The sequence below is a fragment of the Anguilla anguilla genome, chromosome 18, assembly GCF_013347855.1.
Source record: "Anguilla anguilla isolate fAngAng1 chromosome 18, fAngAng1.pri, whole genome shotgun sequence".
Classification (NCBI taxonomy): Eukaryota; Metazoa; Chordata; class Actinopteri; order Anguilliformes; family Anguillidae; genus Anguilla; species Anguilla anguilla.
The window spans coordinates 11285957-11311276 of record NC_049218.1 but is presented as its reverse complement, the minus strand read 5'-3'; the positions used below and the strand labels follow the sequence as shown (position 1 = coordinate 11311276).

The 25320-nt window shown below is 47.7% G+C and overlaps 3 protein-coding genes across 8 annotated transcripts in view; 1 reads left to right on the top strand and 2 right to left on the bottom strand.

Moving 5' to 3' along the window:
• smoc2 (SPARC related modular calcium binding 2) overlaps positions 1 to 7463 on the bottom strand; it is a 27453-nt gene extending 19990 nt beyond the window's left edge. The window contains exon 1 of one of the 2 annotated variants that reach the window (XM_035400505.1): positions 6559 to 7463. In XM_035400505.1, coding sequence (XP_035256396.1) covers positions 6559 to 6645 — 87 coding nt within the window. In that variant the 5' untranslated portion in view covers positions 6646 to 7463. The remainder of the gene's footprint in view (positions 1 to 6558) is intronic. The other variant, XM_035400506.1, reaches the window with a different exon arrangement.
• Positions 7464 to 9331: 1868 nt separating this feature from the next.
• On the top strand, positions 9332 to 15870 carry eif3s6ip (eukaryotic translation initiation factor 3, subunit 6 interacting protein). 2 transcript variants are annotated; one of them, XM_035400504.1, is made up of 15 exons: positions 9332 to 9477; positions 9909 to 9951; positions 10171 to 10381; positions 10725 to 10804; positions 10998 to 11059; positions 11372 to 11441; positions 11626 to 11699; positions 11888 to 12059; positions 12473 to 12627; positions 13124 to 13294; positions 13612 to 13745; positions 13998 to 14171; positions 14413 to 14602; positions 14914 to 14994; positions 15565 to 15870. In XM_035400504.1, the coding sequence occupies exons 1-15, from the start codon at positions 9448 to 9450 to the stop codon at positions 15652 to 15654; spliced, it is 1737 nt and encodes a 578-aa protein (XP_035256395.1). In that variant the 5' UTR covers positions 9332 to 9447; the 3' UTR covers positions 15655 to 15870. The 2 variants fall into 2 exon arrangements, with proteins under 2 accessions (XP_035256395.1, XP_035256394.1); XM_035400503.1 differs by having other exon boundaries at positions 10725 to 10813.
• A 3754-nt stretch (positions 15871 to 19624) lies between these two features.
• cdh23 (cadherin-related 23) overlaps positions 19625 to 25320 on the bottom strand; it is a 177541-nt gene continuing 171845 nt past the window's right edge. For 2 of the 4 annotated variants that reach the window (XM_035399762.1, XM_035399763.1), the window contains 10 exons: positions 24920 to 25176; positions 24339 to 24436; positions 23791 to 23911; positions 23470 to 23549; positions 22847 to 22887; positions 22583 to 22643; positions 22129 to 22258; positions 21914 to 22036; positions 21370 to 21477; positions 19625 to 20736 (listed from right to left, as the gene is read on the bottom strand). In XM_035399762.1, coding sequence (XP_035255653.1) covers positions 20395 to 20736; positions 21370 to 21477; positions 21914 to 22036; positions 22129 to 22258; positions 22583 to 22643; positions 22847 to 22887; positions 23470 to 23549; positions 23791 to 23911; positions 24339 to 24436; positions 24920 to 25176 — 1361 coding nt within the window. In that variant the 3' untranslated portion in view covers positions 19625 to 20394. Of the gene's footprint in view, positions 20737 to 21369; positions 21478 to 21913; positions 22037 to 22128; positions 22259 to 22582; positions 22644 to 22846; positions 22888 to 23469; positions 23550 to 23790; positions 23912 to 24338; positions 24437 to 24919; positions 25177 to 25320 lie in introns of those variants that run through there. The other 2 variants (XM_035399764.1, XM_035399765.1) reach the window with 2 other exon arrangements.

The following is a 25320-nucleotide window of genomic DNA, read 5'->3' as shown; positions in this document are numbered from 1 at the left end:
CTTGCTCCCGTACAGTGTTCCCCGCGCCTCCTCCTGCCGCTCACCCGGGATGCTGGATTTGGGATAAAAAGGGAAAGGAGCGGCCGGACTCCCAGCCCGACGCAGTGGATCGCTGATATCGCTGATATTAATGCGGATAAGGCGTCCGCCCGCTGAGTTACCGTGGCGATGCCCGTGGGGCAAAGAGCCGGCACTCGGCCGGGGCACACGGCCATGACTGAGGAGCCGGGGAACGGCCGCCTCGCTACGCTGGGTGTGAAGACGCGTTCTCTCATTCCACACACACACAAACAGCTCACGCCGCACACTTACGAAATGACTCCACCTGCTCACACGGGTGCTTTGTCCTGCATGATTTAACTATAAATAACCAGTGAGCTCATAAAACCAAATCAACCTTCATTCCAAACACCAAACACGCTCACACGCTGACAAACAGATGTGTACGTACACCCACACGCACTTGCCTGCTCATACGCATACACGTATGTATCCACACGCGCTTGCACACTCACATACACCCGTTCACTCACACTCACTCATTCACACACACACACACACACACACACACACCAGGACTGTTCACATCAGTGAAGAATGAGAGAGCTGCTGGTGCTGGCCCTGTTCCCCAGAGCTGCAGTGTGTAAATCAGTGTGGCGGGCGTGTCTCGGGCCAGCAGGCAGCGGTGCAGGTAGAGAGCCGGGCTGAGCTGGGTTCCAGCCCCGGGAGGCGGGGCCGGGGGGAGCGGCCCGCGCTACGCACCTGGATCCCGGCCGCAGGTTCGAGGCAGCGCCCCCGGCCGTGACAGATACTCTCTCTTCCCTTCCTTCATCGTAAATCACCCTGAAGTAAAGAGAGCACCGGTTCCAGCACATCGGGAGGGCAGCCGCGAGGGGAAGCCTCCAGATCAGATCTATAAACAACCCTTTCTGTTTTTTTTTTTTTTACAACTTTCTTCACATGATGTCATTCTTAAAGAAAGGCTTTCTTTCACACGTGCTGTGAGCTTCGGGTCTGTGCTTCTGCTCATCGGTGGGGTCTCCTGCCCTCATCCATCCTTACCCTCTTTCACTGTCCCAAACCTATTTTTACTCACTGATCACTGATAAAAGCACAGGGGGTTTTATTGGCCCGTCGCTGAGTGGTGAGTGTCTGGGTCATTCACCCCGTATGGCCGGTTCTGACGGACGGTCACAAACTGTCTCGGGTCAGCGCACACACCCCCACCCCCCTCCCCCTCCCCCCCTCCCCAAAGCCGCGACCTTCCCGCATTCATCCCTCTCTTCTTCACAGCTCCCAGTGAATGGAGGCATGAAAGAGCTGTCAGAAGTGTCTTCCTCAGAGGTCACACTAAACTGGGCCAAAATCAGCTCTGATAATGATCAGCGTGTCCATCCGCCCAGCCAACCCCCCCCCCCCCCATCCAAACCACACAAGTCAAGCACCTGTGGAGCTGAGAGAGAGAGAGAGAGAGAGAGAGAGAGAGGAAGGCTCTCTGTGAAAACAGACAGGATGAGACAGATTTCCCAGGAAATGGAAATCTTATTTCTCTATTTAACCACGATTCCTCCCACTCCCAAAGTATTACAGTTCAAGAGAAAATGTCCATAATTCTTGGAGAAGGGCCCACAGTCCCACTAGCAGCCAGTTATGTTTCTACATGCCAGAAAAAGATATGAACAGAGAGATAAATGTGCACCGATAAATTGCTGTAAATAATAAATAATAAGAGCTAAATTAAGTCTGAAAAAATATTATGTACGTGTTACCTGTTTATCTGTATCTGTATCTGTTTACTACCTTGGTTGCACCTGGGAATAAAGGACAGTTGAATTGAACTGAACTGAACTGAGAGAGAAGAGAGTGAGAGAGTGAAAAAAGAAAGCAGCACAAGAAGACAGAAAGTGTGAAAGTAAAGTAGCTGAAAGAGTTAGCAAGGGGAAATGGAGGAACTCTGTAATACGCTCCCTCACCAGTTTCTGCTCCATGGAACAGACAGAGAAGATGGCAGACACGCTCCTGGCTGAGCAGCTGTGTGTCACCGGTTCGATTGCCATTGGTCAATGGGCTGGCACTGAGACCCCACGACAGGCGTGGGATTAGGAAAGGCTGGGGGGGGGGGGGGGGGGGGATCTCACTTCAGCCCCCGCAGACAGAGCAGGTTGGCTGTGACTCGCCGAAGACTCTCCGCACAGAGCTCGTTGCACGCCTCCAGAGAGGCTGAGGTGGGAGAAAGCAGCCCACAGAGGGGGACCCGTTTGAGGGCCGGGCCCTTCAGAGGGCCGGGCTCTGTGAAGCAGAACCGCGGCGGAGTCTCGCGCGGTGGCTCAGGCAAGGCGCAAACAAAACCCCAGCTTAACGCCAACACAAAAAGACAAAGGAAGAAGAAAACACTTTGACAGATTTTTTTTAAGACTCACCAGCAGACAAATCAAATCCTATTACCACCCCGCGCACCCCTCCAACCCCACCCCAAAATTACAACCCTCCGGCCCCCCCACCCCCACCTCCTCGACCCTGTCCCACACACCCGGCACTCGAGCTCCGCCACATTTAAAGGAAATGAATGACCCGCTCGAAAGGCAGCTGGGGGGGGGGGGGGGGTCCAACAGAGATCACATTGTGGTGCCGCCGAGGGCCGCCGGGACGGGCCCCGCCTTCCCCCCCCCCGCGGCCCCGAGAGGCCCCCCTCGCGCCGGGGCCCCCGAAAGGGTCAGTGGGGGCCCCGGCTGAGCCGCGCGGCGCTGCAGAGGCGCTAAAGCGGCACGGCGGGAGCTTCCTGCGCCGACGCTGCGGCTCCCTGGGGTTCATTAGTCTCCAGAGTGCTGAAAGAGGAAGAAAGTGACAGCCTTTAACCAGGCTATTAACTCAATCAAAGAGAAAAGCGTTTAATTGCTGTGAAAGATTCTTTTTTTTTTAAGTTGCTGTGAAAGGCCTCTGGTAGTCATGTGGGGAAAAAAAGGAGGTTTTTTTTTTTCAGTCTTCTGCAGGTGCAGGTTTTTAAATGTGAGACCAGGCGAAGAGAAGCCTTGTGTTCCAATAAAGCGTAAGAAACGGAGTTATTCATTTATTTTTTTCTCTTTCTTTTCTTTTTTTTTTTTTCCCCAGACTGGAGAAACACCTTCCCAAGCCTCTTTTCTCATGAGGAAAAAAACATCTACAGAACTAACACTGCCGGCAACAAACAAAGCATCCACGGGGGATTTGTGTGTGAATTAGAAGGAGAATGGATATTTCTTACATGGGTTTCCGTGAACTTTCACTTCGGGTGATGAGAGCAGGGAGTTACCCGCTCTCTCCCCCATCGTACGTCTCGCATGCATGCGCCCAAACAATTCACACACACACACGTACACATGCACAAATTCAATTACAGTCCTGATGAAATATATTTTCTGTTCAGCCCTATGATCTCGCTGCCGCGGTCCGCCAGTGCAGAGATAAAGACGCAGAAAGAAACAAGAGACTGAGACCCTTTTCACTTCACATCCAAATCCCAGCCCAGCCAACACAAAACCTTCTTCTCTCAGCGTTGCTGCAGTGTAGTGGCAACGTTGTAACATTAACAGAACACCCCAGCAAAATAGTGAGAACATTCTGTGTTAGCGGAGAATTACCCACGCAGCCCTAGACGAGACAGCACCAGCAAACGGGACACAGGCCTCGCCCCCTCACACACCATCAGATCCCAAACACCACTCAGCAGCCCCACCCCACCCCACACCAGCGGGAACACGGCATCTTACCGCACACAGACGGACGGACGGATGTACGGACGGACGCCCTGCTGAATCCGACCCGGGGAACAGCGGAGCTCGGCCGGCCGGCCCTGCGGACGTGGCGGCGGTGTGAGGACCGTACGTTTCGGCGTGCGAGCGGACCCGTGCGTGCGCTGAGCCTCCCCGCGCATTCCAGAGCCCCCTCCGCAGGCGTGGCCCTCCGCCCTGCCCCCTGACCCCCGGGGTTAACGACCAGCGGCCGTGTGTTTCCATTTGGATATTAAGGCATTTTAACGCCGCCAATAAATAAAGCGGGCGGGGGCGGGGGCGGGGGCGGGGGCAGGGGCTGTCACGCCGGGCGCTAAATCACCGGGCCGAGGGGCTCAGACGCCCCGCATTCCTCTCCCTCGCTCGCCTTCTCTCCCCGTCCTGTCCTCCCGCCGCGTGCGCTAGCGCCACGTGCGCCGCCGCGGCCGCGCGGGAGCGGCGGAGGTGACGGCAGGTGACCGCACGCCACCGCGCGCCCGCCGCCGCCGCCGCCGGCCCCCAGCCCGGTTCTGCGCAGCAGGTCGTTGGGTCCGCCGCCTGCGCTTCCCTCGGCCTTTCTTGGCCTCGGCCGATCGCCGCATAGTTGGCGGCCGGCGCTCTGGTGCGGCCTGGCCCGAAAGGAAAGCACACAGGGTCCTGCTAATGGAGCCGTCATCACCCTCCTGACAAGCCAGGAGATATAACCGTTCCCGCAGTCCCTGCGAACTGGGCAGACCAGACCAATCGCACCCAGATTCAGCAGTGTACACAAGCGACGCAGCCCAGACTCAGGGCACCCACATTCAGTAGCATACACAAACTCAAAACAGACCAGAGTCAGCGCACCCAGATTCAGTGGCGTACACAAATTCAAAACAGACCAGACTCAACGCACCCAGAGATCTTCTGGCACTAGACTGTGCACACACCACAAGCGGCATACAGGTAATTCAGGGAGACCTCAAACAATGACAAACTCCAGCACCCTGTTCGCACTTTATCGTTAAAAATAACTCAATTCTACAGAATCCTGAATGACACAGTAGCCTGACAGGCCGAATGCTTTACTACGCTACAGAGCCCTGAGTTCAGAGCACGGCCAGTATCTGGGCCCATCCCAGAATGGAGAGAAAGCCTTTTAAATGCACTTTCCCAGGACACACCCCACTCCATACCCAGGGGCCACGGGGCAGAAGGGGCCCGCTGTCAGACGTCTGTTAACGTGGGTGCGTTCCACACGTCCCGTCGGAAACCTCACACAGGAGTTTGTGAAGGTCGAGAGGAGGAAGGGAGGAAGTGATGTCATGGCGTTTATGTGCAGGTGAAACGGCTTTTAGCCGCTGTCCGCCCACATGCGGCCCTTCCAGGACAACCCCCCCCCCCCCCAACCCCCACGGAGACTTACTTCATCAGATAAGCCTCCAGCGCCCCGCATCCCCGTCACCCGTACAGCCCCCAAGATCCTCTCTCAGCCATAAAATCATCAGGTCTTCACCTGCTACTCAGTAACCACGCTCGGCGATGGGAATACCTCTTCCAGTGCGTAGCTGGAATTCCAGGTCTCACGAGAAACGGGGTACAAGAAGCAGGCGGCTTCCACTTAGGATGCTCCCCTGCATTTCAAATCTAGAATGGCTCCCAATGCAATGCACTGGGAGTGCTATAGTCTATCTCCACCCCTGATGCAGTGCACTGGGAGTGCTATAGTCTATCTCCACCCCTGATGCAATGCACTGGGAGTGCTATAGTCTATCTCCACCCCTGATGCAGTGCACTGGGAGTGCTATAGTCTATCTCCACCCCTGATGCAGTGCACTGGGAGTGCTATAGTCTATCTCCACCCCTGATGCAGTGCACTGGGAGTGCTATAGTCTATCTCCACCCCTGATGCAGTGCACTGGGAGTGCTATAGTCTATCTCCACCCCTGATGCAGTGCACTGGGAGTGCTATAGTCTATCTCCACCCCTGATGCAGTGCACTGGGAGTGCTATAGTCTATCTCCACCCCTGATGCAATGCACTGGGAGTGCTATAGTCTATCTCCACCCCTGATGCCTCTGCAACACTGTGGTACGTCATCCCATCCACTCGCAACCCAATACCTTCTGGTTGTGAGGCAACAGTGCTACCCACTGTACTGTCCACACCGTGTGTATATATATCTAAAATAAGTACATTCATATATTTATACATACATTTTATTTTGTTTTGTAAGGGTATCGTTAAGGGTAGGAAATCAGAACCACAAAGTAATCAATGCCCAAATCATTATTACTATCCTCTTTGTTCTTCTAAGCACTTCCTCTTTTTTGTAATAATAATAATAATAATAATAATAATAATAATAATAATGGTGGTGTTTTGCCACGCAGGAGTGAAAGTAGTTCAGAAAGATCTCATTCGGGCAAACGACGGAATGCGCAGACCCGCACTCTGGAAGTTGGATTAAACCTCATATTTTCCATTTTTGCCGTTGGTAGACAATAATTTACTTTCTGAAAATAGAACATATGATTCACTTATGAAGCGATCCGTTTAACGCGAAAACAGTACGACGGACAAAAATAAACCATAGCCTACGTAACTGCACGAAAAAAGAAAAAAGCGCAGAATTTCATTAACATTTACGTTTGTTTCTCAGTTCCACGTAATTTAATTTCGATTCGATGTTATTGATTAGAACATAATAATAATAATAATAATAATAATAACTCCACCTTTAATGTAAATCACAACAAAATGTTTTGGAGACAAGCCATAAACACATAAGGGCCACGAGATCGTGCGTATTGAAGACTGCATGTGTCCTCACCGTCAGCGCAGAAAACTTCTGAGCACCACCAGCGCAGAAGAGGCACAACAGGACCAGTAGCGACGGGACACACATCTTGATGGACATTCACACCGCGAAGCTCCGTAAAAAATCCACAGGACTCCCTCCTCGATCTTCTGCTCTGAACAGATATCCCTCAGCTTTCCCTACTCTGTGCGCACGAGCTGCCTTTGCTCACTGTTCCTTACTCCAAGCCTTGCACGCCTTGTGCTTCTACCATAGAAACCCTCGTAGCAATTAGCCGTTAAGTATTCACAACTAAGTAATAGGATGCAGGTTAATATCTACCTCCACAACGTGCTCAGTTCAGCCTTTAACGGTTCAAATACAGCTTTCCCTCTCTGTTCTCACACTTCACCACAGCAGAATTCACTTCTACTTTGACTTTCCTGACCCTTTTCCTCCTACTGAGTTATCACAGTCTCTCTTTTCAGTGTCCTTTCTTTTCTATCTTCTTTTTTCTCCTTTCCACACCCCCACCCTTGCCTCGTATTTGTCGAACCAGATCTCTTATCGGATGCAGGCAGTGCCTCTCCGGTAGGTAGGTTGGTAGGTAAGTTTTGAAGCAATCTTTCAGCTGCTGGTAGCTAACACAAACACCGTGGGTATTCCTTTCTTGCTTTCTTTTTATGAAGAAAACCTTTTTTCTTTTTTTAACCACCACAGGTAATCCTCCTCTGTTTTGTTCTCTGATATGTCGTGAGACTTTTTTGTCGTCCGATGAAGAAAGACAGGCTGCACCTTAGATGGAGAGAATAGGAAACGCGCGTGCATCTGACAGAGAACGAGTTTGAGTCAGTGTACCACTTTGTACTGCCTACTACTCGGACTCGAAGAGATTAGCTTCAGGAGTTCTCTCTCTCCCCCTCTCTCTCTCCCTCTCTCTCTCTCCCTTGATGTTCCCTGTTCGTTAATATGCCTACTGAGATATTAGGCAATGTATCCCATAGCCTACTTCATAATTAATGCAATTGGAGTATTAACTTTATGCAGTGAGATTTTGCCTAAGATTACCCATGTTGCTGTTTACCCGTTTAAAAAAATGTAGGATCATACACGTTCGACTTATAGGACATTTTAACTGACAATAAAGAACAAACCCCGCCTGGGTTTAAGTCTGTGTTCTGGACAAAAACAGTCTCTCCTTTATTTTGTTCGTGAGCATATTTTTAATCATATGAATCAGGTGCAAAAACGAATTTGGTAAGAGCATTGTAAAACTATTTTTACTTCAGCTGAGGACATGGTCGGAAAAAACTCCTAAGAAACCAACAGGCTTTCTGAGTAGGTTAAGAGAATCCCAGTTAAATCCCTGGTCAAAGCCTGCCACGCGCTGCCAGGCCCTTAACCGTTTAATTTACGGCGCTCTTCTCCGGTCCAGCGAGCTGCGAAATTAGGTGTGCGAACCCCGTCGATCCGTGCGTGAGAACTGAATGGTTTAGGAAGCACTAGAACTTCGCTCTTTGTAACACGTTTATAACACTCGTCGCTGATGCTTTTGTTTTAAAATTGCGTGTAGCCTGTGTGTGTGCGTGCCAGCGTGCAGTCCATTTCGCTGTTGCGCCAGTTCAAAACGATTCAGCTCATCAGCATGTCAAACTTTAGACAATCTAATTGAGAAAGAACACATTTCATCACTTTGTCACAACATTGCAACCAAAGAGAATGAACAATACAGCACTTGTTCAATGCTGTTCTTATTCACATCAAGCAAAACATATGGCGTTAGTTAGGCTATAGTGGCAGACTTTTTATTGTTGCATTCCAAAGACTGAGACAAGTGGTTTACGGTTTTTGTTCAAAAAGATGTTACACCACAATGCACATTTATACGCAATATATACGACGTGTTTGCTCTAAAACGTGTACTTCTGCGCCTTAGCACTTCTTAATTATGTTAATAAAACCAAGAAGTTACATTTCATGCCTGGCACCAGTTTCTTTTTTTCCTCAATTTGGAAGCCGACGTCATTTGTTCATACTGAAATCAGCAGGCCTAGGTTACGGGAAAGAGACACTTCCCCTCACCTTGTGAAGGAACACCAGTCCTCTCCCCCAGATTTTCTGGCAAACTGCTCCGCATGCCATTTCAGCATTTCAGCATGCCCTACTTTTGAAACAAGACCAACAGTGCAATTCTTCAGAGTTAAACATGAGCCTTCAAATAAACAGACTGAAATGCACTTCTAGTTCTTACATTTAATATGGTGTACTTTTCATCCCCAGATGTTAAAATACCAAAATGCTATGTGAAAACATAACCTACCATAATTATGCGAAAAATAAGAAGTGAGCAATGACTGAATTAGCCCAGCTGCGAAGCGTTAACAATGCCAATATGCAACAGATGTCAGTGTTTTTAGCTTGAACTTCCAATTTTTGTATTGCGCTACAGTGAACAATTACTTCCACCTACTGGTGACTTTTAGGATTACAACTAAGGGAGCGTAAGCCCTTTTCCAAAAGCTCATATGTAGATTCATACCATGTATTCATATATTCTACTGACGAGGGGTTTCTCGTGAAGCGGTACATGAAGTCAGAGGACCATAAATGTGTTTAAATAATATTCGGCGCAAGTTTCTGTTCTCAAATTCCCTACAGTTAGCTAGAAGCATTATTAGTTCATAGCTAAATTGCAAACATTATATCAGGATCACATGGCTATACAGTAAGTGAATGCGTCGCCACTTTGTAGCGAGCCCGTAATTCCGCCACTGTCCCACAATTCTGCAGTAACTCGAGGCTGCCCCCGGAAGTTTCTATGACGCATCTTCCTTTCTTTCCTGCTGTCGAAGAGTTGCATCTTCTCCGGAGCCGTGCCTGGTTTAACGTCAGTTTTGACCAGATTGGATCAATTCTAACAGAATGTCGTATCCGACCGAGGAAACCGAAGAAGTTAGTATCGTCGCTGACTAATCTGAAGTAGAAAAAGTATTAGTCGACTGTAAGATGTAGCAGAAAAAAACACGCGTAGTCAGCGTGGTGTGCTGTAGCCTGCCGGGTTTAGCCAACTACCCTAACATGCTGCCTACATAGCCGCAGAGACTCACAAGATGTTCGCTAGGCAGTCCTTTCGTCCACTTTGTGAAAACATATGTTGATATGCTACCTAGCTAGCTAGGTGGTTTATACGTGCATTGTAACCTGAGCTAACTACATGATAGCAGTAGCAAGCCAGTACAGGATAAACAATTAAAACATGGGAGCTGGCATGCATACATATTCGAATGTGACAGTCCAATGCCTCAGATTAGGTCGATAAGACCTTTTAGCAAACTGTCTATCGCCCATACTGAATGAAAACCTACTGTTTTTTGCCTTGACAGTACGATCCGTATTCCTACTCCAACGATTACGACCTTCATACTGGTAAGCATGATCCCAAAGCTCAGACAAGAAAGCGCGTTGCTGATGTAAAATGTATGTCCGGTGCATTTTGTTGAAGACGTACTGAATGAAGATGATTTAAGTCATTTGTTCATCTATGGTGCGCAACTTCTACTGCAGCTGATGCTCTCGAGGCATTTGGCGGAGAAAATGACCAACCCCTTACGTGTCCTGCTTTCACTCTGATTTACCCCTATGCAGGCGACCCGAAGGCTGATCTAGCGTACGAGCGTCAGTATGAGCAGCAGACGTATCACGTAATCCCGGAGGTCATTAAGAATTTTTTGCAGTACTTCCACAAGACAATCTCAGACTTGATCGACCAGAAGGTGTACGAGCTTCAGGCTAATCGCGTTTCAAGCGAGAGCATTGAACAGAAAATCTACGAAATCCAGGAGGTCTACGAGACCAGGTAAACCTGCCTATATCTCACTAGCTGGAAGCTTCAGGGTGGGCGTGCAAATGAAAATATTGCATTAAACTTCTCCCTGGGTTAAGGGTCGGGATCTGACCAGACAATGTAATCCATTGGGTAAATGGAATAGAACTACTGTTGTCACAGCTACCAGTAGTTGTAAAAATCCACTTCGTCATGGTAACGACAATATATGTAACCAATGTGTTTTATCGAGAAAGGATGGGAAGCAACACACAGACCTTTCTTAAAAGATGCTAGTTAATGCAGTAGTTAATTTTCACTATTGACAAACTGTGGCTTCCCTTCTTCCCTTTGTTCTCTTGATTCCGTTGTCCAGCTGGAACAAGTTGACTGACCGCTTCTTTAAGACGTCTCCCTGGCCAGAGGCTGAAGCCATCGCTTCCCTGGTGGGGAACGGTCAGTGCAGTCAGTAACCATTCCTCATTCTTCTTGCAATACCAAAGTCTTCTGCTCAGTCATACCATTTTTAGGGAAACCATTTGGGAATAGGACATGTCATTCATTCCGTATTGCGTTATCAGCGTTTGATGTTTTTTTTTTTTGTGTGTGGATTCTCTCCCCCTCGTATTTCTACTCTTTCCCTGCCCAGATGCTGTGTTCCTGATCCTGTACAAAGAGCTGTACTACAGACACATCTATGCTAAAGTCAGTGTGAGTATCGGACTCCTTCGCCTGCCCTGACACTCTCCAGTCAGATGGTTGAGTACGCAGGACACTTGGAAGACACCAGCGAGCAGTATGTTTGACTGAGCAAGTGCATTCAAAGTTTAGAAGTGGTTCACACAGTGGGCATGAGGTCCAGAGCCATTTGTTGGGAACAGACTTAATTTCCTGCCAGTACCTCTGGGGTATATTGTGCATTCCGTCTATGTAATGCACCCCTGAATCTTTTGTGTATCCTTTTTTAAAAGTAATAATCTTGTTTTGCAAGACATAATATATGGTTATCCTCTTGGTTTTCAGGGTGGACCAACTCTTGACCAGAGATTTGAGTCATATTACAATTACTGCAATCTCTTCAACTACATTCTCAGTAAGTTTGCAAGATGACGTGCATGTTCTTGTCATTAGACTTTGTGTTCACTGTCTGCACCTGATCCTTGGATTGAAGTCTTATGTTCTAAATCATGCTGTAAAATTGGTTTATTGCTTAAAGCTTCTCTTAGGACCTATAGTGTTACTGTAAGTTATCTGATTGGTTCCTACAAATCCTTCAGATGCCGATGGACCCGCTCCCTTGGAACTCCCTAATCAATGGCTCTGGGACATCATTGATGAGTTCATCTATCAGGTATCAAAGTTGGAATTTATTCTTTATGAATGTTTCACCCCTTTCATATTATTGGGATAGATTTAGCATGTCTGCGTCTTTGTGTCTTCTTCTGCGGTTTCTCTGCTTCTGTGGCTTGGTGATAATTTGTGTTCCAATGCACTGGCGGTATAGATTGTCACTCCCCACTTCTTTCCCTCCGTCTTCAGTTCCAGTCATTCAGCCAGTATCGCTGCAAGACGGCCAAGAAGTCAGAAGAAGAGATCGAGTTCCTGCGGAACAACCCCAAGATCTGGAACGTCCACAGTGTTCTGAACGTGCTCCACTCCCTGGTGGACAAGAGCAACATCAACCGGCAGCTGGAGGTGTACACCAGCGGGGGTGAGACACAACTCTGGGAAAGCACTAAAAACAGAGGAGGCTAGGAGGAGAAGAGCAGAAAAGAAAAGGCAGGAGGAGGAGGAGTGACAGAAATTCAGCACTCACTCACTTCACTGTTGGGCAGGAGAGGAGTAGTGCTCTCTTAGTGCTACATGGGAAAACCGGCCATGCCCGTTGAGCTGTCCTTTCTTAAGCTTTCTGGTGTCCACGGTTGCACAGAGAGGTGCAGCGTGCCACTGTATGACCCTGGAGTGTGACGCTCTTCCTTCCTGTGCTCTGTGGTGTGACCCTTCCTGTGCTCTGTGGTATGACCCTGGAGTGTGACGCTCTTCCTGTGCTCTGTGGTATGACCCTGGAGTGTGACGCTCTTCCTGTGCTCTGTGGTGTGACCCTTCCTGTGCTCTGTGACGCAGGCGACCCGGAGAGCGTGGCGGGGGAGTACGGCCGCCACTCGCTCTACAAGATGCTGGGGTACTTTAGCCTGGTGGGGCTGCTGCGTCTGCACTCTCTGCTGGGAGACTACTACCAGGCCATCAAGGTCCTGGAGAACATCGAGCTCAACAAGAAGGTACTGAGGAAGGGCGCACACTCTGCCCGCTAGGAGTTTTCCAATTTATAAAAGCTGGTCAGATAAGCTAGAGGCCATCCATCATCTGTTCCCTGTGTCCATCCAGCCAGATGTATTTGCACCCCAGCTACAACATCCTAGAGGTTCTCTGTTGTTTTTCCAGATAGTTTCATCTAGTGATATGGGACACAAGATTTTTTTGTTCAAGAGGAATGCCAGTGGTTGCTGAACACCCTCAGTAGTGGCTCATAGTAGAGCACAGAGTAGAATGCGTTTAATAGGACCTGGATGACCAGGATTGATCAGGGCTATAATAGTTGAAGTGAAGAAACTGGTGTCTCATATGTGATGTGTTTATGCCCAGCTACCTTGGTTAATCTTGCTCTTCATCATCCTCCCCATACTCCCTGCTTCCCCTCACATTTGTTTTCTCCTTCTCCCTCACTTCTTTCCCTTTCCTCTCTCTATCCCTCCTCCTCTCCCTCTCCTCTGCCAGAGTATGTACTCCCGGGTGCCTGAGTGCCAGATCACCACATATTACTACGTGGGCTTTGCCTACCTGATGATGAGGCGATACCAGGATGCCATCCGCGTCTTCGCCAACATCCTGCTCTACATCCAGAGAACCAGGAACATGTTCCAGAGGTCCACCTACAAATACGAGATGGTCAGTCCAGGCTCACAGGCTCACCAGAAGCCTTAGGAGGGAAATGATGGGGCCCCAGAGAAACGAGGGGCTGTTTTCATATAAACATATATGTTTGTGTGTGTGTGTGTGCGCGCGCACTTGCTCATTGTATTCCTTTTTCCTGTCAGTAAATACTTCCTTCTTGTTTCATTTTTAACAACCTTTTTGAGAGAACATGGTATTAGAATTTGTGGCCCTTCTTGGCTTTCTCGTGCAATATAATCACTCGATACAGAAATTTAGCAGCTGCCTCGATTGGTTTTTAAATCACTTCCTGTATGTCACTTCCTGTCTAGATAAACAAGCAGAACGAGCAGATGCACGGCCTGCTGGCCATCGCTCTGACCATGTACCCCATGCGCATTGACGAGAGCATCCACACCCAGCTCAGGGAGAAGTACGGGGACAAGATGCTACGCATGCAGAAGGGGTGAGTCTCCCACAAAACCCTGTTTTATGGCACAGAATTTCATTCAAATGACAGCAGTTGTCCACGGGGGCATAGATATGATTACTAAAGAATGCCCTCCTTCTGGAGAACTGTTTCATCCTACAGGTTAAATTGTGCATTAACTGTTTTCGGGTATAATCATAGTTAATATAATTGTGCTTTGCTCTATATATAGCATTTGCTGTACATGTATATTAATTGCAGTGCCTTTGACCTCCTTGTTCCCCGCAGTGATCTTCAGGTGTTTGAAGAGCTCTTCAGCTTTGCCTGCCCCAAATTCCTGTCCCCTGTGGTGCCCAACTATGACAACGTCCACCCCAACTACCACAAAGAGCCTTTCCAGCAGCAGCTCAAAGTGTTCGCTGAGGAAGTACAGCAGCAGGCCCAGCTCTCCACCATCCGCAGGTACTGCCTATCTGCCACCTGCAGGTTCTGCCTTTGTGTTCTGTTATCTGCAGGTTCTGGGTTTCTGTGTTCTGTAATGCGCAGGTTCTGTTTGTGTTCGGTTATCTGCAGGCGCTGTTATTTTTAAATGATCCACATGTTCTGCTGTAGATGGTGGAACACAGGCTGCCTCTCTGTGTTCCCCATTCACAGGTTCTGTCCACAGACCCCCTCACTGTGTGCTCACTGTTCTCTTTGTCAGTTTCCTGAAGCTGTACACCACGATGCCGGTGGCCAAACTGGCAGGGTTCCTGGACATGACGGAGCAGGAGTTCCGTATCCAGCTGCTGGTCTTCAAGCACAAGATGAAGAACCTGGTGTGGACCAGCGGCATCTCGGCCCTCGATGGGGAGTTCCAGTCTGCCTCCGAGGTGGACTTCTACATCGACAAGGTCTGCGCATGTCTGTACGCATACACACGTGTGTGTGTGTGTGTGTGAGAGAGAGACGAGGAAAGTGTGTGTGCCTGTACGTTTGTACCTGGATGGTGTGCCAAGTACCATTCATGTCTACTTCTACAATTACTGGTTGTGTGCTTCTTCTGGTGGGCGTGGGAGCGTTTGTTCTACATTCACAATATGAGTGGCTGGTATTGCATCAGGGGTGACGTTTGTTTGCAGCTGTGTTCTCAGCTGTGTTCAGGTAATAATTGCTTTCCTTTAAAGGCAAATGTAGACCTGACCGTTTCCTTCTGCGTCTGCAGGATATGATCCACATTGCAGACACCAAGGTGGCCCGTCGCTATGGAGATTTCTTCATTAGACAGATTCACAAGTTTGAGGAGGTGAGAAAGTAATGTTGGTCTAATGCTGGAGTCTATTAATGCAGTCTACACTGGAAAATGTAGTTTCCATTTACTATACACTTTAAACTGCCCAATGAGTTCTCTTGATACCACAACCTTGATGAAGCAGAATTTTATACTGAACTATATATAATAACAATTATTAAACAGACCATTCAAAAAATGTTTTCCATAATGCACGTTAGCTTGTTTTGCAATCAGCTGTGAAATACTTCAGTTCAGAAATACCAGCTCTGAATATGAATTTAGTGACCCATAATAGATTAAACATTTGGTTTAATACTCTATTAACTTGTGTAAATAAGTGGCTAGAATTCTTAATTGTATTCTGTCTTAAGGTTTTCTTAAAATAATCAAAAACCAGCCCATGATACATTTTGAGCTTCCAGATCTTTCTGGAACATCCCTTCATAGATTCACGTGCTTCGGTTGATCAGATATAGTTGTCTTTGCAATGCATCATGTATTTGTACATTGTGTAACTTAGCAAATGCACATGGTAGATTTTGTACCGTACCTTTTTTCACTGGTTTTATTTTCTGTGTGCAGCTGAACCGGACTCTGAAGAAGATGTCGATGGGTGGGTCCACGACGACCTCTGGGTCCGTAACAGGAAGCAGCGCCACCCGGGCCACATGATCTGTGTCATAGACCTGGAGTAGGTCCAAAAGGGCCTCAGAACCAGCACACAGAATCTGGGTCTCATCCATTTTCTGCTCACTTCAGCTGATGTGGATGGTGGCTGATTGCTTTCATTGGTTGCATTTAACCCATCTGAGCAACTGTCATAGCCCATTCAGTTTAAAAAACATTTTCTATGTAGTTTGAGAACGAAATAAAGGACAAAATAATTCACTGGTGTGTTCATTTGTTTGCTCAAATTTTTAGTTGATTGCGCTTGTTTGTTACTACTACTGTAGATTGTCTGGTTCTTTGTCAGTTCAACTCAAATATCTTTAATCTAGTTCTTCAAATTCTTTATTCGTGAAGAAAGGTACAAAATGGATGTGCATATAATTACCACCAGGGGGAGCCATAATCCCTAAGTGACAATTCCATTCCTACAGGGCCGGTATGTTTTCGTCAGCAGTTACATTGGCCAAATGAGCTTATTAGATGAAAACGCGTAGGATGGTTTAACGGTAGAGATTACACCACGAAAGATGTTTCATTTTGGGATACAGCAACAGTCTAAAGCTGTCATTCATAAACGTCGCTAGAATATCAACTACAAAATGAATGGGCTAATTTAATGAGCAGAAGTTATCGTGACATCCAGAAACGGATACAGCCATCCTTGGACACCCCAAGGAGGAACAATACTGCCTACCTTCTGCCATATTTATTTTACTATTTTGTTAACACATTAATGTTAATGAACAATTGCGTCAAAACGGACAAAAGCATTCTTAGGGGCGATATAGCTCAGGAGGTAAGACCGATTGTCTGGCAGTCGGAGGGTTGCCGGTTCAAACCCCGCCCTGGGCATGTCGAAGTGTCCTTGAGCAAGACACCTAACCCCTAACCACTAACTGCTCTGGCGAATGAGAGGCATCAATTGTAAAGCGCTTTGGATAAAAGCGCTATATAAATGCAGTCCATTTACCATTTATTTTGGGCAGCCTATCCTACCATATTGTCAAATGACCTGAGGGGTATATTTTACACTATGAAAGGCTATTGAAAACGTGTAAATACTATCTTTCCATCTACGCTACCATGTTAGCACATCACAATAAGTTCAATGTCATTGCGGCAGAAAACTTGTTTCTGGGTCCCCGCATCCTTCTACGTGTGTCAAACGTGGGGCTCCAGCTAAAACATTTGAATTACGGCTCCCCCTAGTGGTATTTGGAGATCTGCACACATCTTGTAAAAAATTTCTTCGATCAGTAGCCCAAATATCCTTGTGATACATTTCCATGAAGTTCTCGTTAAATATCAAGGCATTAAGTAGCTAGCTAACGTTAGCCGTTTGCTAACTAGCTTTTAGAGTCTGTTAATTAGCCTACCTATAACCTGTATTTAACGTCAGAACAGCTATTCACTTCTTGAGGATGTTAAAAAAAAGTGTTGTTCTATCTAACCATGTTACATAACGCTTGTATAGTTTAGTAGCAGCTATCAGAAACGTTGCCCAGCCAGTAAACAGGCTATTAACATCTTTGTGTCTACACTATTTAACCAATATCTTACCCATCTAGCTAAATTCTCTATAACTTCCATTTGATTAAATACCTCTCATGTTCTCTTGGCATAGGTGCGAGGTCGGTGTTATGATATCAAACTACCTGTTGTAGTATTGTCCATGAAATGTTTACATATTCACGGTTTATTATTACCTACATTTTAGCGTTGGAAACATATCTCCCTCCTCAAAATGTTACACATATATGTAAACTGAATTCGTTATTTCAAACAACGTAACTTAGCTACCTTCCTTTCTCCTTACATGGCGTGAACCCACTTCGTCTTACGGTCTTGTTCCTCAGGAGAACAATGGAAACTTATATTTGGCTGTGTTGGTTTTTTGTTTGAACTGCATAGTTCTGTGGCTCTTAGCGCCATTACTAATGATGGGAGCGGAGGACGTAGTAGTAAACCTACTAACCAAGAACCGGAAATTATACCCCGGAAAAGGTCTGTCAATATTGAACAACAATACGGAAAACCAGGCATTTTAAAGCACAAACTCTTAGTGCCGCACAGTTCTGCGTTGTCTTCTGGCATAGCCATTGAATAAATGTATTAAAAAAAGGACAAATTCCAATTTAAATAATTTTAAAAAAGTTCATCATTTTCATCACAATTTTGTAAAATGATGGTCATTTGAAGGGTGCCTAAGGCCATGTTCCCAGAAGCACCTTTGTTTTAACTTTAAAATAATACATAATGCAGTAATTGTATCAAATTCAGATATTAATTTACCTCTAGAAAAAGAGAAATTAACCCAGGGAAAGCATTTAGTTGGTCATACCAAGATGGCAAGTCAGTGGTATGTTACCATTCTGATTTTATTAATATTTTCTACATCCAATCAAATGCTTTCATTGGAGTTTATTTACTCATAGTTGCACCATATTTGCTTTACTCATGTCTTGTTACCATGCGGGTGGAATTTCAATTTTTTTACAATTTTCCCAACTTTGATTCCAGAACGTTTAAATCTTTTTTATTTGAAATGTGAAGATTCTGAGGTTTTTGTTTTTAACCAGTTCAAGTTGGGCATTAAATGGAGCATTCCCAGATAAAAGCATCTCGCTCACTGGAATAACTGCTGTGCGAACGAAAGCAATGTTCTCGTTTGTGTGACAGAATTTAATATGTCTCCTCGGTTACTGTTGAAATGTTTTAATATCCTGCGTCTGTGCCACCACAGCCAGAGGAATTCTTCAGTGAGGGAGTGGTGTTGTGCTTGGCTATGTTCCGGCCACCTCCTCAAACGGGCCAGCAGCTGTTCCATACTTCCTTTATTACAACAGACCATTCAACAAGATTCGCCAACAACAGTAATAAATTAAAAACTTACAAAACAGGAATACAAAAACATAACGAGAGCACACTCACTAAACAAACGGCCTGATGTAAAAAATTACCATGGGTAACAAAAATGACAGTTCCAACACAATTCAATCTTTCACAACCTTTTGGTAAATCAGCTTTTTTTTTCAAAAATATTTTCCCTTCTATTGCAACTTAATTTTTAAAAAAACGAAACCAAGAAAAATAATAATTAAAAAAATAAATCCATGTAGAGTCTGTCCTGCAGTGGCAGTAGTTTAAGCTTCTGCTTGTGAAGATGAGGTGAGGCAGGGGAAATTAAGATTTTATTTAGCAGCTGAACTCCCCCCCTACCCCCTCTATTAAAATCCTCCTTTTTCCAGGTTTCGTTAACTGCCTAGATGCCCACTCTTAATCCCTTCATTCAAGGGAAATTAAGGAACAAAAGAAGGAACAGAGAGAGTTCTGGTGGGCCAGGCCTGGGCTCGCCGGGCCCAGGATGTCCAGTTTATGCAGGTAAAAACATGGCTCCCATTGGCGAACCATGAGTCAGTTGCGTGACACGGCATTACGGTGATGTTACAGTGTGAGGTCCCATCCACTGGAAAGACACACCTAACTCGGCTGGCCTGGCCCAGTCGCTGGCTGCGTTTCCGCTGCAAGAGAGAAGAACAGTGTGCCGAGCTCAGCGGAAATGGGGTTCGGTTGCGTTCAGCTCGAGTCGACGTGCTGAACACTTGTGCATTAGCGTGCCTTTGTGCACAGTTAACGTCACGGGAATGCAGTTGGGTCGGCTTTGTGCCTTCTCGCGATGGCGCTGGGAGCTGGACCTGCTGGTCGCACCTCTAGGGGCAGCGATGAAAACACAAATTCTCTCCCGTTGAGATCATGCTGATTGCTGTTGTCACTGGTGACTCCAGACACATGATATGGGAGCCTCACTCTGGTCCCTCTACTGCAGCCCCTAAGAGTCCAAATATATGTTCCAGCTCCTTGTGCTGAGAATGATGATGAGATACAGTCACAGTCCCCTTATTACCATATGTTAGACCACCCTTGACCCTGCCCCCCCCCCCCTAAATCCTGACCCCCCACCCTTAAACCCTGCCCCCCAAACATGAAGAATTCAAACATGACACAGAGTAAAAGCTAGCTGTGGCCTGCCGCTGGTCTGATTGCGTGCGCGCGTAGGTGTGTGTGTGTGTGTGCGTGCGTGTGCTTCCTCAAGGTCGCTTCCAGAGTGTTTGTAACGAGGCCTTGGACTGTCCAGGGGTCAACAGGGTCAAGGCTCTTGAGAGAAAACACTCGTAGGAGGAAAATAAGTGAGCATGTCCATCTCTCTCTCAAGGACTGGAATGATTTTTTTTCCTGTGCCCACAACCTTGCCTTTCAGCTGTCTCTTTACTAAACATCTATTTTACAGTTCAGTTTCCTCTGCACAAACTTTCAGAAATACTTGTGCTGCTCAGAAAGGTCACAGGTTGCAGGTCACAGTTGCGTGCCGTAGTGCTTAATTCAAGCCATTCTGAAACAGTCACTCAGAAACTACTCTCTTTTGTATCTTCATTTTATCCAGCTTCAGAAAGAATCCATTAGGACTGAAGAGGTGTCCCTTGTCTTTTCTGCCTTTCTTACCCCACTCAGCTCTAGCAGAGGAATCCAGGCTGGTTTTGGGTTTGGAGAGAGAGGGGGAAGCACACCCTGACTGATTTCTCAGAATGCACACAGTACACCTTTTTGTCCCAGCACACCCTTCCATCCCCTTAAACTCAGTCTGTGTGGAGGTTGTAGGAGGAGGAGGAGGAGGAGGAGGAGGAGGAAGGGGGCGGGATCGGAGCGCACACTTCACAGTCCTCAGACCAGCGAGGCCTCGGCTAGTCATAACTCTGTGATCTCCAGCGGGCTCTCGGACAGCGTGTCCGAGTCTTTGGTCCGGTGGAGGGGCGTGGACTTGGCGGACTCCGTGCGGGCGTTGCGGTCGGCGTAGAGACCGCCGTCGGCATGCAGGGCCTCCAGGGATCGCGCCAGGGCGCGCTGGTCGTCCTCCGGCAGGCTGTTGAGGTCAGAGGTCAGGAGCGTGCCCGTGCTGCCGTGGACCGCGTGCACGCCCTCCGGGCCCCTCAGCTCCACGGGGAGCTTGTGCTTGAAGCGCAGGGTGCCCCGGCCGCCCCCCATGCCCAAACGCTCTTCATCCTCCTCATCCAGGTCACTCTGGATCAGCTGAAGTGGGAAAGGGACGATCGATGGAATGAGAGGAGGGAAAAAGCAAAGGAGTGGAAAACACAGGAGGCAAGGAAGTAGGGTGCGAGGTGAGGGCAGAAGGATGGACAGAGTGAAGGAGGTGAAGATGCAGAAGGTCCGTGGAGGAGACAGAAAGAGAGAGCAAGAGAGACAGAGACAATAGGTGAAGAGCTTAATTCTGAATGTCACGCACACAGAAGCACTGGGTCTCTGCCATGCCAACGGAGGAAAGTTTAAGTAAGCCATCATTGCAGAGGAGGCTGCAAGGAACTGCAGGCAGAGTGAGGTCACAGCCTGCAGGGAGGTGTTCAGCCAGGGACACAGATGCAACAGCGCCCTCTAGAGGAGGAGACTACAATAAGAACACTGTGGTGCCCTCTAAAGGTAGTGCTGGATGAGAGAACATTGCTACAGCAGGAGAAGCCCTTCAAAGGCAGAGAGGGAACACAGCAACAGCGAGAGGGGCCATGACCAGTGAAACATCGCCCTCTGTAGGCCGGGAAAAAGTACGGCCCTGCAGAGAAGGAAACTGAGTGGGGAAACGGCTCCCCCCAGAGGCAGGGAAGAAGATAGCACAGCAGCCAGAGTGAATCTGTACTTCCTGTCTCCCACCTCTGTGACGGACGACTGGTCGCCGCTGGTGGACTTGGTGACCAGCCGGGCGGCAAACAGCTTTTTGAGCCTCAGGTAGTCATCAAGCACGACTTTGAGCAGTGAACCCTGACAGAAATGGCAGTCACATCGGTCATCATCACAGCCTGTGACCTTACAGCATAAACATCTTGACATGAACAGGGTTCCCTGTGCATACAGTCCGGCCTACACTGACAGACATTAAAAATCATAGATCAAACACAGAGGGCTGTAGTCATTTGCGGATACCTGCTCCCTCTGCACATCATTTCTCTATACAGCGATAGGTTTTACCTGAAGTGGGTGAAACCAGCAGTACAAATGACTAATTTTCAGTATGCACATCACTACAGTTTGTTGAAGTAAAGCCCAGAGCTAGAGCTTGTGGAATATATTGAACTGTATAACTGCCTGGACAGATAATTCTGTGGCCCCTGCTCAGTGGAGGTAGGTGTGGCCTCTCGGGAGTGCCAAATGAGTTTTGGCTCACAGAAAAATGGCTTATACATGGCAAAAGTCTCACCTTGATTGGCCCCTCCCTCATGATCTGGCCCAACTTGGCGATGTTGTCGTACTCCTGGATGGCTGCTCTCAGGTAGCGGTCGTCCTCGGGTTTCGAGGCCTGAGGCTCGTGGCCGAACGTGCCCTGCAGGGGGCAGCAGAGAGACGGGTGAAGCGTGATTCTGTGTCGCGGCGGGTGGTGCTACGCTGCAGTGTGCCAGGGCGACGCGCGCTCACGTGTGTGCGGGCGGGGCTGTTCCACAGGTCTGTGATGTCACTGAGGTTTTCCGGCAGGTCGTCTTCGTGCTCCGCCTGAGCTGCCAGCTCCAGATTCCGGCAGAAAGGGTCCAGCCACACGGGGTTGGCCCTGGATACACAACGTGACACGCATTCATACGCATATTAACACACGGCACAACACACAGGAATACCCATCTGAACACAGTTACCATGACAATGCTCGTCTGTCTGTGTACACGGCTGCTGAAAGGCCCGTGTGTGTGTTGTGTGTGGAATTCCCTTTTTCTCCATGAGTGTTGCCATGGAGATGCCTGTGTCTGTGTGTTAACATATTGACACCCTTCTGTCCGGGTGTGGCACCATGGAGATGTCTGTCTGTGAGTGTGTAACTGCTGAGATGCCTGTCAGTCGCAGTCTGTTACCATGGAGATGGCTATCGGTTTGTGCTCACCCTTCAAAGGAATATTTGTTGGTGTTGGGCATGTCCAGAATGTCCATGAAGCCCTGGTTCCCTGAATGACAGTAGACAGGAATGAATAATGAGAGATCCACACAGTGTCTGAGTACCTGGCCTGCCCTGCTCCATCCCACCCCGTTCATCCTGCCCCATCCCCCCCCCCCCCCCCACCTCCCTCAAAGGGCCACAGGCTCACTGCTTCCTGCTGTGACTCTCAGAGGTGTGGGCAGGGGCTGTCCCTCCGACCTCGCTGCTCACCTGTTGATCCTGCAACGATCGCCTTCAGTTTCCGCTTGTGTCTGTGGGCAGAGAGAGAGAGGCTGAGTGGGGGTAGTGGTGTGCGAGTGTGATACACAGAAATAGAGTGTGTGTGGTTGGAGCTGCTTCTCAAAAAATTACCTAGAAAATTGCAATGCAGCAAAAAAAAAGACATATGGAGGAATAGGCACTGTTGCAATAGTACATGCGTTGGCAGGGTAAGGGGAGGGTTCATACAGCTGGAGTTTATCGTAAATTCCTCTTAAACTTCCTCCTATGACGCAACCCTAACTGACATGTTCAGAATCTGTCAGGCTGGCTGTTTCAAAAGACAATGAGTGAGGCATTATGACCTGAGGGGAGAAAGTTCAGCCAATCCATTACAATTCAGCACTTCTGCACGCAAGACACAGATAACGTGGAAGAAAGTACTGAAAACAGTAATGCCCGTAACAGAGAGGAAACTCTTGGCAACGATGGGAAAAATATTTTATTTGAGTGGATTTATACGCAGCATTCTTATAGGGTGATAACTACCAGACCTACTAGCAAGGCTGAGCAAAGTGCAGAACCAGAAGGTCATGTGACCTGCAGTATGATGTCACAGACGAGAAGACTCTTACACTGTGCGGTAGTACCAGTTCATGAAGATGAAGAGCATAGCAGCCACAAAGAGCAACACAGCCAGGATAATGATGGCCATCTTTCAGAAAGAAGGAGAGAGAAAGATAGGGAGATAGGGTGTTCAGGAGACAAAGAGACAAAATTAGTAAAGCCCTTTATATATATGTAGATAAAAAAGGTTATTCAAAACTTCACCAATTTTTGTACACAAAAAATAACAGTGCACACAGAACATTTTCTACAGCACAAAATTATTATATTATTACTATTTTAGGATTTATGACACTGAATCATGAACCACCAGAGCCACTGACACACACCTGCAGTGTGGTGAGGTCATCGGGGGCTTTCCCGCTCACAGCTGGCTGCACGTCTAGGACATTATAGTTCCTGAAGAGGTTCCTCAGCTGCTCTTTGTTCTCGTCAATCATCTGGATCACCCTGCCAATCACAGGGGAGATGGGCATCGAGGGGGCGGGGATAAAGAGCCAGGTGCTAACAGCATCAGCAACAGCTGGACTTTTACAGAAAGAATGTGGGTCAAATGCCTTGCTCAAGGGTAGAGGTGGATTTGTGTGGCCTGTAGATCAAACCAGGAACCTCCAAAGTACAACTCCAGTTGCTTAACCATTGTGCTGTAACTCCTGGTAACAATGGCTCAACAAAGTTCACTGTGTACTGTACACAGAAGAAGAACGTCACTTCTCTACTTCTCCTTTCTTCCCTCTGATTGCCTCCCTTTGCTAATCATTCTGTTCTTTCTCTTATCTTTACTCCGTCCATTTCATCCCTTCCTCTCTCAAACTCTCCCTCTCTCCATCTTTTCCTTGCCCTCGTTTCTCATCTGGCCCCTCCTCTGCTTTCTCACCTCTCTACATCCAGGATGCGATTGGTCTGCTTGTTGACCACATGGATGAGCACGTCCGTCTGGGCGAAGTTCACACGCCCCTTTTTGTCCACATGGAACTGCACAGAAAGGGGGGGATGTGAAGGACGAGTGAGAGATGGAGAGAGGGATTGGTGGGACACATATTACATGGTATTACAATCATTCACAAGAAACATATCCAGAGCCACTTAAAAAAAAACACAGTAAGTGCATTCAAGTATATTAAGAGTAGAGTACTGTGGGACTATCCTGACTAACAGAATGAGCTACCCAGAGAGCATATCTGAATCAGACCTAGGTCAAATACGTGTTTGTTTTGGATTCAAATATTCTGTGCTCTACTGATATTGCCTGGTATAATTGAGCCTGCCAATATGACCAGAAGGCAGGGTTTGCACTTTTTCATTGAGTATTTCATTGGGTCCAATACACCAGACAAGATCAGTAAAGCGTAGAAAAGTATTTGAATCCAAAACAAATACGTATTTGACCCAGGTCTGATCTGGACATATCTGACTGTGGATGCATAGAATGTCCACCGGTGGGAGTGTGTCGGGTACCTGCACGTCGTCTGTGTTGACGATGGCTCCAGTGATGTTGGACAGCAGGCTGACGAACTCCTCCTGGAAGAGGCGGACCCTCTCCGGGATCTCGTTGACGACGATCTTCACGCGCTGGTCGTCCCTCAGGATGTAGATACCCACCACCGCCATGTCGCTGTGCCCCGCCAAGTCCCTCGCCAACACCTCCACCACAAAGTACCCAGGGTCGTAGGCGGTGAAGAGGTCAAAGGTGCGAATGATTCCATCTGTCTCACCTGTGTGTGCGTGTGTGTGTGTGTGTGTGTATGTTTGGGGAGGGGGGAGAGGAAAAATGGCTTTTTAAGACTATACATCATGCTCACAAGCCCAGCATTTATCAGTCAGTACAAGACTCAGCAAACACATCGCTACTGCTCTAT

What these genes read in the sequence shown, in the direction of transcription:
- eif3s6ip (XM_035400503.1), top strand. Translation starts at nt 9,448, where the DNA reads ATGTCGTATCCGACCGAGGAAACCGAAGAA. An exon ending in CGACCGAGGAAACCGAAGAA is followed by an intron (nt 9,478 to 9,908) that starts GTTAGTATCGTC and finishes TTGCCTTGACAG; the next exon opens with TACGATCCGTATTCCTACTC. An exon ending in GGAGGTGTACACCAGCGGGG is followed by an intron (nt 12,060 to 12,472) that starts GTGAGACACAAC and finishes TCTGTGACGCAG; the next exon opens with GCGACCCGGAGAGCGTGGCG.